General features: G+C 56.2%; 2 protein-coding genes across 4 annotated transcripts in view; both read left to right on the plus strand.

The window, feature by feature from the left end:
* Window positions 1–29: 29 nt before the first annotated feature.
* TMEM145 (transmembrane protein 145) lies at window positions 30–9,888 on the plus strand. 3 transcript variants are annotated; one of them, XM_040252717.1, is made up of 15 exons: window positions 30–221; window positions 1,062–1,136; window positions 1,243–1,320; window positions 1,404–1,490; window positions 1,571–1,672; window positions 1,773–1,857; window positions 1,961–2,032; window positions 2,151–2,219; window positions 2,545–2,625; window positions 2,712–2,790; window positions 2,940–3,033; window positions 3,732–3,904; window positions 5,781–5,901; window positions 8,391–8,600; window positions 9,075–9,888. In XM_040252717.1, exons 1-15 carry the CDS (start codon window positions 102–104, stop codon window positions 9,321–9,323), a joined length of 1,695 nt encoding a protein of 564 aa, XP_040108651.1. In that variant the 5' UTR covers window positions 30–101; the 3' UTR covers window positions 9,324–9,888. The 3 variants fall into 3 exon arrangements, with proteins under 3 accessions (XP_040108651.1, XP_040108653.1, XP_040108652.1); XM_040252719.1 differs by having other exon boundaries at window positions 32–221; window positions 9,549–9,888; XM_040252718.1 differs by lacking the exon at window positions 3,732–3,904 and having other exon boundaries at window positions 64–221.
* A 412-nt stretch (window positions 9,889–10,300) lies between these two features.
* The window catches only part of MEGF8 (multiple EGF like domains 8), a 40,395-nt gene continuing 37,265 nt past the window's right edge, over window positions 10,301–13,430 (plus strand). Inside the window, exon 1 of the mRNA XM_040252644.1 lies at window positions 10,301–11,222. Within this exon, the coding sequence (XP_040108578.1) occupies window positions 11,036–11,222 (187 nt within the window). The 5' untranslated portion in view covers window positions 10,301–11,035. The remainder of the gene's footprint in view (window positions 11,223–13,430) is intronic.

The raw sequence follows: 13,430 nt of genomic DNA on the forward strand, positions 1-13,430 counted from the left end.
GGGCCGCGCGCCAGCCGGCCCGCGCGCTCTCGCCGCCGTCGCCGGGCCGGAGTGGGAGCGGGAGCGGAACCCGGGCCGGGGCCGGCGCCGGAGCGGGTGGAATGGAGTCCCCGCGCGCACCCGCTCTGCGCCGCCTGCTGCCGCCGCTGCTGCTCCTAATGCTGCCGCTGCCCCCCCGCGCCCGGGCCAAGTACGTGCGGGGCAACCTCAGCTCCAAGGAGGTGAGCGCGCCCGGCCCTTCCCTGCCACCCGCCGGGCCCCGAGGGACCGGAGGGAGAGAAGGGGGAAGGTGCCGCCCCGCCCCCTGCCGCCCCTCCCGGAAGGTCCCTGAGAGCCTGGGGGCGTGGAGCCAGGGGCGATGAGGGACTGGGTCTGGATTGAGGCTGAGGAGGCCCGGGGGATAGAGAGGAGCCTCGGGAATTGTAGGAGGGACATTGAGGTCAGAGTTGGGCGAGGAGGGGGGCGGGGTTGGGAGAGTCAGAGTTTGGGGTGGGGGTGGGGGAACCGAGGTGGTGCTGAAGGGACAGCACTTTTCGCTGCAAGAGAGCTTGAGTTCACACTCCTGCTCAGGACCCAGAGGGGGCCATTTGGAATACTCCCCAGCATCTGATGGGCTCTGGGACCACTGTGGGGTGTGTGTGTGTGTGTGTCTGTGTCTGTGTGTGTGTCTGTCTGTGTCTGTAACAAAAGATGTCCAGTGTGTGTGTGTGTCTCTGTGTTTGTGTGCCTGTGACAAAAGACGTCCAGTGTGTGTGTGTGTGTGTCTGTCTGTGACAAAAGATGTCCAGGATGGGGATCTGGCCCTCCAGGCTTTCTCTGGCACCTGAGAAATGGGAGAAGTGTTTGAAAGGAGGGGAAGAAACTTGGGGGACATCCGAAGCAGGAATCCTGGAACCAAGGTGAAAGGATAACAGAAGAATTTTGGAGGTGACCTGGTCCCCTTTATGCTTCTTAGGAAACCAGGAACTCCAGGGTAGGGAGGAAAAGTTGAGGGGGGGACTGTGGAGTCAAGGAGAGTTCTCAAAGGGCTCAGAAAAAGTCTGAGTGGGCCCCTTTTCCAGGACTGGGTATTCCTGACGAGATTTTGCTTCCTCTCGGATTATGGCCGACTAGACTTCCGTTTCCGATACCCTGAGGTGAGCCTTGCCCAACCACTCACCATGCTGAGGCTGGACACCCCCTTGGCCTCCCAAGGCAAGGGCTACCCCAGCTCCCCAACTCCCCACATTTCTGGGTTTGCAGGCCAAGTGCTGTCAGAACATCCTCCTCTATTTCGACGACCCATCCCAGTGGCCAGCCGTGTACAAGGCAGGGGACAAGGTGAAGTCTGTGAGGAAGGTGGCGGGGCGGGGGGGGAAGGTTGAAGCTGGCCAAGGAGTGACCACATCCCTGTCCTTGCCTAGGACTGCCTGGCCAAGGAGTCAGTGATCAGGCCAGAGAACAACCAGGTCATCAACCTCACTACCCAGTATGCCTGGTCAGGCTGTCAGGTATGGGCCCAGCCTGGGGGAATGGGCAGGTGCTGAAGGTCCAGGTCCAGGCAGGCTTCAGCCTTCGCGCTCCTCCCCAGGTGGTGTCAGAGGAGGGAACTCACTACCTGAGCTGCTCCAGTGGCCGCAGCTTCCGCTCGGTGCGTGAAAGGTGGTGGTACATCGCGCTCAGCAAGTGTGGTGTAAGTGACTGAGGCTTTCTCCTCCTTGCCTTCGTGTCAACCCCTTCCCTGCCCAGGGCTACCCCCACCCCCCTTCCTTAGGCCGCCACACTCCCCACAGGGAGATGGGCTGCAGCTGGAGTATGAGATGGTCCTCACCAACGGCAAGTCCTTCTGGACACGGCATTTCTCTGCTGATGAGTTTGGTGAGCACGTGGGGACCCAGCATCTCAATGGGAACCTAGAACTGGGAGCCTGTTGAGGGAAGACCCCTGCTGACTGCAGGGTTTCCTTCTGCCAAATTGGCAGGGATCCTGGAGACCGATGTGACCTTCCTCCTCATCTTCATCCTCATCTTCCTCCTCTCCTGTTACTTTGGATGTGAGTCCAGCCCATGGCGGGGGCGGAGCGAGGGGGGAGAGGGAAGATGGGGGAGGGGGGACAAGGTTGGAGGGCAGCCAACCTGTCTGTGTACAGCCTTCCCTTATCCTCCTCCTAGATTTGCTGAAAGGTCGTCAGTTGCTTCACACGACTTATAAAATGTTCATGGCTGCAGCAGGAATGGAGGGTGAGGTTTAGGGTATCTTAACTTTTGAGTTCTATGAGAGGAAGAGCTTAGGGCTCAGATACCTAGGCCTAAGAAAGGAAGGGCTGGGAGCCTGGATTCTTAGGTCTGAGGGAGGAGGGGCTGGGGGTCTGGACTCCTGGGTCTGAGGGAGGAGGGGCTGCGGGTCTGGACTTCAGAGCATCCCAAGAAGTCAGCAGGAGTAGCGAGTCTAAATCCTGATGGGGATGAACGAAGGGCTCTGGTCATCTGGATCACAGTGCTAGGGAAGAGTGATGCTCTAAAGCCGGTGTCTGTCCTTTCCTCTCGCTGCCTGTCCGCCCCTCAGTCCTGAGCCTCCTATTTTTCTGCATCTACTGGGGCCAGTATGCCACGGATGGCATTGGCAACGAGAGTCTGAAGATCCTGGGTGAGAAAGAAGTGGGCCCGGGGGGGTGTGGGGCTCTTCCCCTGGTGGAGCCCTGCATCTGAGCTGCCCTCTCCTCCTTCTACCAGCCAAGCTGCTCTTCTCCTCCAGCTTCCTCATCTTCCTGCTGATGCTGATCCTTCTGGGGAAGGGATTCACGGTGACACGGTGCCCATGCTGGGGCGGGAGGGAGCACAGCAGGGATGGGGAGGCTGGGCAGGGGGGCAGGGCAGAGATTGGGTTGGGGGAGGGGGTGGCTACCCCCTCCTCTCTGACGGCCCCCACCCCTGCTATCTCCCCTCATGGCCTGCTGCCAGGGGCCGCATCAGCCACTCGGGCTCCGTGAAGTTGTCTGTCTACATGACCCTGTACACCCTCACACACGTGGCGCTGCTCATCTACGAGGCCGAGGTGAGTCCCCCTAAAAGCTCAGGTTTTGCTCTGTCCTCCCCACCCCCAAGGCTTTTAGTGGCCTCTTCCACCTGCCTGCTAGTGTTCTTCCTGGCTTGCTCTCTCCCACTCTGTGGTTTTCCGCCTTTCCATCTGTCTCCCTAAGTGCATTCCCGTCTCTCTATGTGGCTCTCTTCCTCCTCCCTCTGTCTCTCGCTGTCTGTCACATTTCATGCTCAGTGTCGTGACTAAGTTCAGGAGTCACACAGACCTGGAGTCCGCTCTGGCTCTCCCATTTCCCAGCTGGTTGACCTTGACTGATGCCCACCCCACCCCCAGATCTGCTGCTGCTTTTGTTAAATGAGGAGGGTCTTCCCTACCCCAGGAGACTTCTCTAAGGCTTTATATATCACCTTGACTTTGGCTGAAAGGCTTTCTGCTTAGCCTCAGTTTTCCCCTTCTGTAAAATGGGGTGAAAATAAGACCTGCTTCATCAACTTGGTGTTCAGCTCTGTGCTGGGCCATGGTAGCAGAGATAGCTTCTGTCTTTTCACTCTCTCTCTGCGTCTATCCTTTCATCTCCATCTTTCATTCTCCTACTGCTTCTGTCCTGATCAAGTGCCTCTGTGCCCTTTGAGGGTATTTGAGGGTGGGGTCTGGGGTCCCTGTGAGGAGGGCCAAAGGCCAGGGCTGTGACTGACCCTCTCCCTTGGGTCCAGTTCTTTGACCCAGGCCAGGTCCTGTACACCTATGAGTCGCCAGCGGGCTACGGGCTCATTGGGCTGCAGGTGGCCGCCTACGTGTGGTTCTCCTATGCTGTGCTCGTCTCCTTGCGCCACTTCCCGGAGAAGCAGCCCTTTTACGTGCCCTTCTTTGCTGCCTACACCCTCTGGTGAGATGTGCTGGGCCCCCAACCTGTCCATGTCTTCCCCGGCTCCCCAGAAACGGCTGTCTTCAACCCAGACCCTCTTCTGGGAGGCAGATGGACTTTAAAGTTAGGCAGCTGTCACCAGAGTCTGCCACTTACTCACTGTGTAACCTGGAAACAATTCCTTTCCCAAACTGAAAAAAAATATAAAAGCCTCAGGTCGTCTACCCAGAAAGAGGAATTGTCCAGAGTATCTTCTGCAAATGGGTGTCTTGAGAGTGCATAGGGCAACAGATAAGGGCTTTGAGTGTGGCACATAGTAAGTGTCCAACAAAAAGTAGTTGTGATTCTTTTCATTTAACATGGCATAGCAGTAAAGTTCGGAGAAGGCAATGGCACCCCACTCCAGTACTCTTGTCTGGAAATCTCATGGACACAGGAGCCTGGTGGGGCTGCAGTCCATGGGGTCCTTAAGAGTCAGACATGACTGAGAGACTTCATTTTCACTTTTCACTTTCATGCATTGGAGAAGGAAATGGCAACCCACTCCAGTGTTCTAGCCTGGAGAATCCCAGGAACGGGGGAGCCTGGTGGGCTGCCGTCTATGGGGTCGCACAGAGTCTATGGGGTCGCACGACTGAAGCGACTTAGCAGCAGCAGCAGCAGTAAAGTTACGGGCTTCCCAGGTGGTGCAAGTGGTAAAGAACCCGCCTGCTAGTGCAGGAGATGTAAGAGACACAGGTTGGATCCCTGGGTGGGGAAGATTCCCCTGGAGGAGGAAATGGCAACCCACTCCAGTATTCATGCCTGGAAAATCCCATGGACAAAGGAGCCTGGTGGGCTACACAGTCCAGAAGGTCACAGAGTTGGACACGACTGAAACGACTTAGCACACTCACACAGCAGTGAAGTAGGTGGATTCTTTTAAATGATTTACTTTCTCATGTATGCATTTTGAACATTTGTTCACCTATTTATTTGGTTGCGCTGGGTCTTGGTTGAGGCATGTGGGATCATTAGTTGCAGCATGTGAACTCTTCATTGCAGCATGTGGGACTTAGTTTCCTGACCGGGGATCAAACTCAGGACTGTGGAGTCTTAGCCACCAGACCACCAGGGAAGTCCCAAGTAGGTGGATTCTAAGCCAGATTACCTGGATTTAGATCCCAGTTCTAAAGCTTGTGGGGCTTCCCTGGTGGCTCAAATGGTAAAGAATCTGCCTGCAATGCAGCAGGAGATCTGGGTTTGATCCCTGGTTTGGGAAGATTCTCCCGGAGAAGGGAATGGAAACCCATTCCAATACTCTTTTTTTTTTTTTTCCACTCCAGTATTCTTGCCTGGCAGGCTACAGACCATGGGGTTGCAAAGACTTGGACATGACTCAGTGACTAACACTTTTACTTCACTTTCTAAAGCTTGTAAACTGTGTGACATTACACACATCAATTAAATTCTCTCTGCCTCAGTTTCCACACCTGTTTAATCGGAACGGAAATTGTACCTGCCTCATAGAGTCACTGTGAGAGTTACATGAGTGTGTATTCATGAAATGCTTAGTAACAGGTCTGGCATGCAGTAAGTCCTTAATTATTATTATTATATGTTAATTCAGTCATCAAACATCTGTTGATTTCCTATCAGGTGCCAGAAATTGGGGTGGGGTTAGAACTGAGTTAAATTCAACCTACTGCTTGCCCACCCCCCTCACCACATTTCCCAGGCCAGTGGGATTCCTGTGTCCTTTTAACATCTGGCTTCTGAAGGTCACACTGGCTTCCCTCCAGTTTGGGACCCACTTGGGGGGGGGTGTGTGTGTGTATGCATAGCAGGGGATTCGGGGCCATGGGGTGGGGTGGAAGGCAGGGATGGTGTCTCTACAGACCCACTGCCTCCCCTTCAGGTTCTTTGCAGTTCCAGTCATGGCCCTGATCGCCAACTTTGGGATCCCCAAGTGGGCCCGGGAGAAGATTGTCAATGGAATCCAGTTGGGGATCCATCTGTATGCCCACGGCGTGTTCCTGGTGAGGCTGGGCATCCGGGGTGGGAGGCGGTGGGAAACCAGCGGGTGGAGGATGCATGAGGCTATCCACCCCTGAGCTGCCTGAATTTCTGTTCTGCGCGCTTGATCCATTTCCTTCAATTCATCCTTTAGGCATTCAATACTCGCTTACTGAGAGCCTGCTGGGTCTTTTCAGGCTGTTCCACTGTGTCCCCCAGAGTCCACCCTCTTCTATTCCTTTCTCCTACTTTTGTGTCCTGGGCTCTCCCCCCAGCCCTACGCTCTTTCTTTGCCCCCATCCCCATTTCCATCCTGACCCTGGGTCCCTGGACTCTCACTTTCCCCTTCTGTATCCCCACAGCCTTCCCTAAGCCCCTTGGTCTCTACTCCCCCACTGCCCCCTCACATTCTCCCATCTCTGCCACTCCATCACAGGAAGAAGCCACTGGGGTGGGTCAGGCTGGGGCTCCAGGGGGCCTAGATCTGAATGGCAGCAGGGGTTACCAGCACCAGCTCTCTTCTTTGTACTGGTTTACATCCTATCTGGCTTTCTGGGAGACAGTCCAGTCCTTCTGTTCATTCATTTTTCCATCCATCTATCAACCATTCAGTGGGCACCTTTCTCAAACCAGCCTGTTTCATGCTAGGAACACCCATATGCCTTTATTTCTGCTGTCTTGTTTACTTGGCAGAGCAGCCCCAGGGCAGGATGGATAATAGTCATTGAAACCACTCTACAGAGAGGGGAAGCTAGCGCCCAGAGAGGGGAGGTGACCTGCCAGGCTCCATGGCTAGTGGTGGGGGTGGTGGGGTTCTCTAGCAGACCGAAGATCTGGCATAAGTGGGAACCAGACAGGGAAGTAGGCATTGCTGAGGGTCCCAGCTCCTGACTTGACGGGTCCACCATGTATTCTTTGTTGGGAATATACTCAGCCACTGAGGGAGGGGGCCAGGTTCCCCACATTCTACCCTGGAACCCGACTTAGGTACAGACTCACTTTCCTGGGATGGTTCCTCCTGAGGCTCTGCAGGAAGTCACAGAGGGACAGAGAGAGGCAAAATGCTGAGAACCCACCATGTGCCAGGGCTTCCCAGATGGTGCTAGCAGTAAAGAACCTGCCTGCCAATGCAGGAGACCTAAGACACGCAGGTTTGATCCCTGGTCTGGGAAGATCCCCTGGGGGTGGGCATGGCAACCCACTCTAGTACTCTTGCCTGGAGAATCCCATGGATAGAGACTGGCAGGCTGCAGTTCATAGAGTCACACAGAGTTAGACACGATTTAGCACACGCACACACACTATGTACCAGAGTCTGCACCAGTGGTTTTCATTTCCACCTTCTTTTCATCTTGCCACATAGGCACTGCAACTCCTTTTGTGCAGTGAGGCTCTGGGAGTTTAATCAGTGTGCCCCAGATCCCATACGCAGTGAACTGTGGGGCCAGGAGGTGGGGTGCAGGCTCAGAACACAGTACCCTTTCTGCTATACTTCACCTTCGCCCAGTTTCAAAAATGCTCACATTAGCTCAGAGCAGCTCCACCACCAGCAGGCATTCCATCGCTCTGGTTTCAGCTCCTTGTTCACTTATTCAGCAACAACCTTGGAGGGACTGAGCTGGGCTCCCATGTGCAGTGCTAGAGTCACCCCAGTCCCTGCCCTTGTGGCCTCCCAGCTAATCCGGAGACATCTCTACATTCAGCCATTATTTATTGAGAGCTTATATGTGTCAGGCATTGTTCTAGAAGATGTTGGGGATTCAGCAGGGAAAAGAACCATCAAATACCTGCCATCAAGGAGCTAACATTCTAGAGTCTGTCAGTTGCTCTCCAATTGAATTTTCTGTTTATGAAAATATTTTACCATCTGTGCTGTCCCATTCAATAGCTACTAACCCCATGGGGCTACTGAACACTTAAATGTGGCCCGTGTGACAGAAATTAGTTTTAGTTTAATTTTGGTTATTTTAAATTTAAATAGCCACATATAGCTAGTAACTGTTGTACTAGATGGGCTTCCCAGGTGGTTCTAGTGGTAAAGAACCTGCCTGCCAATGCAGGAGACCTAAGAGATCCAGGTTCAATCTCTGAGTGGGGAAGATCCCCTGGAGGAGGGCACAGCAACCCACTCCAGTAGTCTTGCCTGGAGAATCCCATGGACAGAGGAGCCTGGCGGGCTACAGACCATGGAGTCGAAAAGAGTTGGACACAACCGAAGCGACTTAGCACACCCACATCCTACTAGCTATCAGGATGCTGCAGCTTAACCATTCAGTGATAACTGGGAGCTCAGGGCTTTGACGGAGGAAGCGCCTGCAGGGTAGTAAAGAGTGGTGACGGAATGAAAGTTAGAGCCCAGGACATTGTGGGAGCGCAGAGGAGGTGCCAAGTTCAAGGGTTTCAGAGAAGCGGGGGTATCGAGTGAGCGGGAGAATCCTTAGGGCCCCTGTTTATGAAGGCAGCCTGAGGCCTGGACAGCCCTTCTCCAACCTGCGCCTGCCCTTCACCCCAGATCATGACACGCCCTTCGGCGGCCAACAAGAACTTCCCATACCACGTGCGCACGTCGCAGATCGCCTCGGCCGGAGCCCCGGGCCCTGGAGGCAGCCAATCCGCCGCAGACAAGGCCTTCCCGCAGCACGTCTATGGGAACGTGACGTTCATCAGCGACTCGGTGCCCAACTTCACGGAGCTCTTCTCCATACCCCCGCCCGCCTCCTGCGTAAGCCCCGCGCCCCCGGCGCCCGAGGAGCTGCTGGCGCCGCCCCTGGAGTACCTGACCCCGCTCCCGGCCCCTCCACCGCCCTCCACGCCCAGGCGCCTGAGCCCACCCCCTGCCTTTCGCAGCCCCCGCGTCCCTACGCCGTGCCGCGACCATCCCCCGGCACCCGCGCCCACCTTGCCAGACTGGGTCCTAGCGCTGTTGCGTACGCCCCCTCAGACACCTCGCGCGGTGCCCCCGCCGCCGCTGGCCTTCCGCGGTTCTCCCCCACCTCCCCGGCCACCGCCGGAGTTGGCCCGGCGCACCCCGACTCCCCCGCTTGAGTACCTGGCCCCACTGCCCAGGCGCCCCTGCCTGCCCCCTGCGCCCACACCTCGGGAGGGGGGATCATCGCGGGGAGGGGGGCGGGCCTTCGGGGCTGCATCTGCCCCTCCGTGGGTCCAGGACGGCATCTGATCCTGACCCCCCTCCCAGGCCGGGAAGCAGGTGGAGGAGACAGCGGTGGCGGCGGCGGTGGCCCCGAGGGGCCGCGTGGTGACCGTGGCCGAGCCGGGCGCGGTCTCCCCGCCCCCTTCCTCTCGGTTCCCCAAGGCGGCCGACCCAAGCTGGGATGGCCCGACGCCGCCCTACCAGCCGCTCGTGCCCCAGACAGCGGCGCCGCACACCGGCTTCACCGAGTACTTCAGCATGCACACGGCCGGGGGCACCGCACCCCCGGTCTGAGCACCCCTGCCCGTCCCTGCCCCATGGGCCGCGCGCCGGGCCCCGGCCGGGCTCCAGATCCCCTCTCTAACCCGGCCCCAGGGCTCTGCCATCCCCGGCCTTGCCAAACCTCCCCACCCCGCGTGCCCAGGTAGGGGTGCGTAGGGTCCCGCTCCCGCCCAGTCCCCCTTTGACTCTTGTGCCAAACGGTCCCGCGGGAGCCGCTCTCCCCGTCCCCTCCCTCAGCCCCTGCCCCGAGCGGCACCGGATTCTGGGCTCCCGCTGTTCCGTGACCTCCGGCCCCCTGGCCCCCTCCGAGACCTCTGACCCCGCCGGAACACCAGTGTCGATCGCCGGGACCCTGCCTGAGGCTCTCCAGGAATCCTCGACCCTGAGCCACTGCTCCCAGGACAGATATTGTGAAGCTACTCTCGACTCTGAAACCTTCCCCTGGATCTCTGTGACCTCGGACCCGTACTCTGCCCACCCTATCTCTATCCCGGAGGCCCTCCCTCAGGTCCTTGGCAGAAAGACTTTTCCCCCTTCTTGCCAAAATAAAGAGGATTCGTTGAGTTTTTATCTTTAAGATGGGCTCTTTCACATCTTGATAGTGCTCAGAGACCGGGCTGAACACGAACCGTTCCAGGCTCGGGACCTCAGTGTGCCCAACTGTGAAATGGTATCTTGTGAGGGACCTGCATAACCTGCCCTTTTGTTGACCCATAATCGGAGAGCCCTGAAGGTATGAATCATCATCTAGCAGAGTCCTCTTACTGTACAGCTTGATTTTTTCCTTCTCTGCCCCAGTTATAGGTAGAAGCGCCCTCCAGTGGCCGATGCTTTGCTCAGCCACCTGCACCAGGAGTTCGAATTAAGATTTTAGCACCGCGCATGTGTAATTCTCACTTCTCCGGCCGAGGAGGTCTGCTGCGCCTGCGCCTAGGAACAAATGGGCGGGGAAGTTTCCGGAAGTCTCCCTTTGTGGAGGGGTGGGGTTGGGTGCTCTGCAGTCCTCCCAGGGCCGCTCTGACCTGCGTCTCTGCAACTTCTCGCCTCCTCTTTATTTTTTATTCCACAGCGGCCGCTAGGCCCCCGCCCTCCCGTCCTCCCCGCGTTCTTCCCGTGGCCGCTCTCGCCCGAGCGTCCCCTCGTCTCTCTGATCTGGCTCATCCGGCTCGGACGGGAGTCGCGGGTGGGTGAGCAAGCGAGTTGGTCTATGGGGTCCGGGCCTGAGCCCCTGAAGACTGACTCTGCCCTGGGCACCCGCTCGCGCTCCGCCCCTGGCTGGAGGGTTCTCTCCCGGAGGACTCTCCGGTCCAGGACGTGCCCGCATCCTTGATGTAGGCCCCCGCCGAACTGTACACCCCTTCGCCCACTGGGGACCCGAGTGGTCTATAAGGTCCGTTTCGGCCTGCAGCGGCCCGCGACTGTAACTGCTGGACATCGTTTATGGGGTCAGCTAGCCTATGGGGGCCCATGTCTACAAGAGACTCGCATGGCCCCTAAGCGTCTGCCCCGTCCATAACGACCCCCATTATAGGGTTTTCCATGGGTCTGTAGGGCCCACCCCGTCATCTCCAGAACCCGGCGACAGCAGCTGTCCCAGCGGCTCCTGGACCCCGCTGGTCTACAAGGCCATGTCCCACCCATAGAGGTCGCATTTGCAGGGCTTCAAACGGGGTGGAAGGCCCTCGTCGGGGCTTTACGACCCGTCAGTACGGGAGAAGGCGGCGATGGCCCTGGGTCGGGCTCTGGCTGCGGCGCTGGCTGTATCATTGGCCGTGCTGGGGCCACTATCTCCTGGAGCCCAGGCAGGGGACTGCAAGGGGCAGCGGCAAGTGCTGCGGGAGGCTCCAGGCTTCGTGACAGATGGTGCGGGCAACTACAGCGTCAATGGCAATTGCGAATGGCTCATCGAGGGTGAGTGGGGCCGCCTGGGTCACACACCCGCTGGTGCTCTAATTCATTTATTTGTGCCCTCATTCATCCACTGACCACGTTCCCAGAACCCGTTCTGGTCCAGGCCCTTTGCTCTAAAATGCAGCCAACCTGGGCCCTGCCTTGGAAGGCCTTGAAGTCTGATGGGGGAGTTGCAACCAGACCCAGATGGACAATTAGAAACCACAGCATCAGTGCGGGCTGTTCTGAGTAATCCTTAGATACTTAGGGACTACACTGGTGGTCCAGCAATTAAGCCAGTGCTTCAACTGCAGGGCAGGGGACATGAGTTCCATCTCTAGTGGTGACTAGGATCCTGCATGCCGCTTGATGTGACCAAAAAAGTAAAAATAAATTAAAAAAAATTATTTAAGCTTCATTTAAAAAGAAGTTGTTGGAAACTCAGGCTTTGAGCCCAGCCACCTGGCTTCAAATTTGGGTTCCGCTTCTAACTAGTTTTGTGAATTTAGGCAGGTGGCTTCCTTTCTCTAAGATTTGGATTTCCCTCTCTGCATGTGGTGATAGTAATAGTACTCACCTCCTAGGGCTATCGCAATTAAATAAGAACAGGTACTTACTGTGCCTGGTACATAGTAAATATCCAATAAATGTCCTTAGGATTATTAGTGTTGTTCTTTTTAAAGTACTTCAATGAAAGCATTTTTTCAGTCATTCGTGTACCAGGTATTGTCTTTGCCACTGGGATTCAGCAGAGATACCCACAAGCCTCAGCAATCCATGATGACTTGGGGCTTGGAATCTAGTTGAGGAGACAAACATGTTAATAGTCCAACCCGGAGTGGTCGGGGCTGTGATGGAGGAACCCCACGGACCTGGGGATGCCCAGAGGAGGTACCTAATCCTGTGGGGTGAGTGAGAGCAGAAAAGGCTTCCTGAAGGAGGAGATGTCTGAGCTGAGAACTAAAGACCTATGGGAATCAGCCAGGAGTAGGAGAAAAGCGTTCCAGGAAGAGGGAATAACCTGTGCAAAGGCCCCATTTTTACTGTTCTGGGCTCCCAGTCTAGTGGGGGAAACAAACCCACCCCTAGGGAGTGAGAACCTCAGAGATGGCATCTGACTTAGCCTGGGCTATGCCTGAGACCAGAGATGTATGTAGGAGAGAGCAAAAGGGCATTCCAGATAAGGAGAATAGCCCATGCAAAGGCCTGGAAATAAGAGTATATGATGCTTTTGTGTGTGTGAGTTGCTCAGTCGTGTCCCATTCTTTGCGAGCCTATGGGCTGTAGCCCACCAGGCTCCTCTGTCCATGGAATTCTCCAGGCAAGACTACTGCAGTGGGTAGCTATTCCCTTCTCTAGGGGAATCTTCCCAACCCAGGGATTGAACCCAGGTCTCCTGCATTGCAGGCAGATTATTTAAGATATCTGTGTGTTAGGACAGAATCCAAGAAGACAGTGAGCCAGAGGTTGGAGAGTTGGGAGGAACCAGAAGGTGTAGGATGTGGTGATTTTTGAGCTGTGCCCTGAGGACAATAAGGAGGTGGAGGAGCAATCTAAGGCAGTGGCTAGAGAAGTCCAGGAAGGCCTCCCTTGGTAGCAAATGAGGAGCTAACCTCCAGAGAGAGGTGGGAGTCCCCCAGAGGAGATCCTGGGCAAAGACCAGAGGTGTGACAGGGCCGGGGTCATGCCAGACCTCCTTTTGTAGGCTTTGGAGCTTGGTCTTTATCTGGGGACACAGGGCATCCTTGGAAGGTTTTCGAACAGGGAAAGTCATGATTCAGTTTATGGTTTAGAAGATCTCTATGGCTGTTGTGTGGGGTATGGGTGAAGCATGTTTCTTGGGGTTGAGTGTGTCTGTCCCCAGTGTGGGGGCCATCCTCATCTAGGGGTTGAGAAGAGAATGGGAAGTTTGTGTATGCATTGGGGATGTAAATTATTCTCTGGCTTTGAAGAGCTCCAGGCTGGTTGGGGATGGTAAGGCTAGACACAGACATTCAGCCTCCAGTGTTCTCAGGGCTGAGATGGAAGGAGGTGTCTGGTTGGGTAGACAAGCCTAGAGGAGTGAAAAGACTCTGCTGGGAGTCACAGAGGGGCAGCCACTGAGCAGGGTTCTGAAACATGCACTGGAGTGTTGTTCAATCGCCAAGTCTGGTCTGACTCCTGTGACCCCATGGACTACAGGACGCCAGGCTTCCCTGTCCATCACTATCTCCTGGAGTTTGCTCAGAC

This window comes from Oryx dammah, unplaced genomic scaffold, assembly GCF_014754425.2.
Source record: "Oryx dammah isolate SB20612 unplaced genomic scaffold, SCBI_Odam_1.1 HiC_scaffold_13, whole genome shotgun sequence".
Lineage (NCBI taxonomy): Eukaryota > Metazoa > Chordata > Mammalia > Artiodactyla > Bovidae > Oryx > Oryx dammah.

Bases quoted from the DNA above. Each gene is read 5' to 3' on its own strand.
- TMEM145 (XM_040252717.1), top strand. From the start codon at position 102: ATGGAGTCCCCGCGCGCACCCGCTCTGCGCCGCCTGCTGCCGCCGCTG. The intron at 1,137-1,242 runs GTGAGCCTTGCC...CTGGGTTTGCAG, and splicing joins TCCGTTTCCGATACCCTGAG to GCCAAGTGCTGTCAGAACAT. The intron at 3,905-5,780 runs GTGAGATGTGCT...CCTCCCCTTCAG, and splicing joins TTTGCTGCCTACACCCTCTG to GTTCTTTGCAGTTCCAGTCA.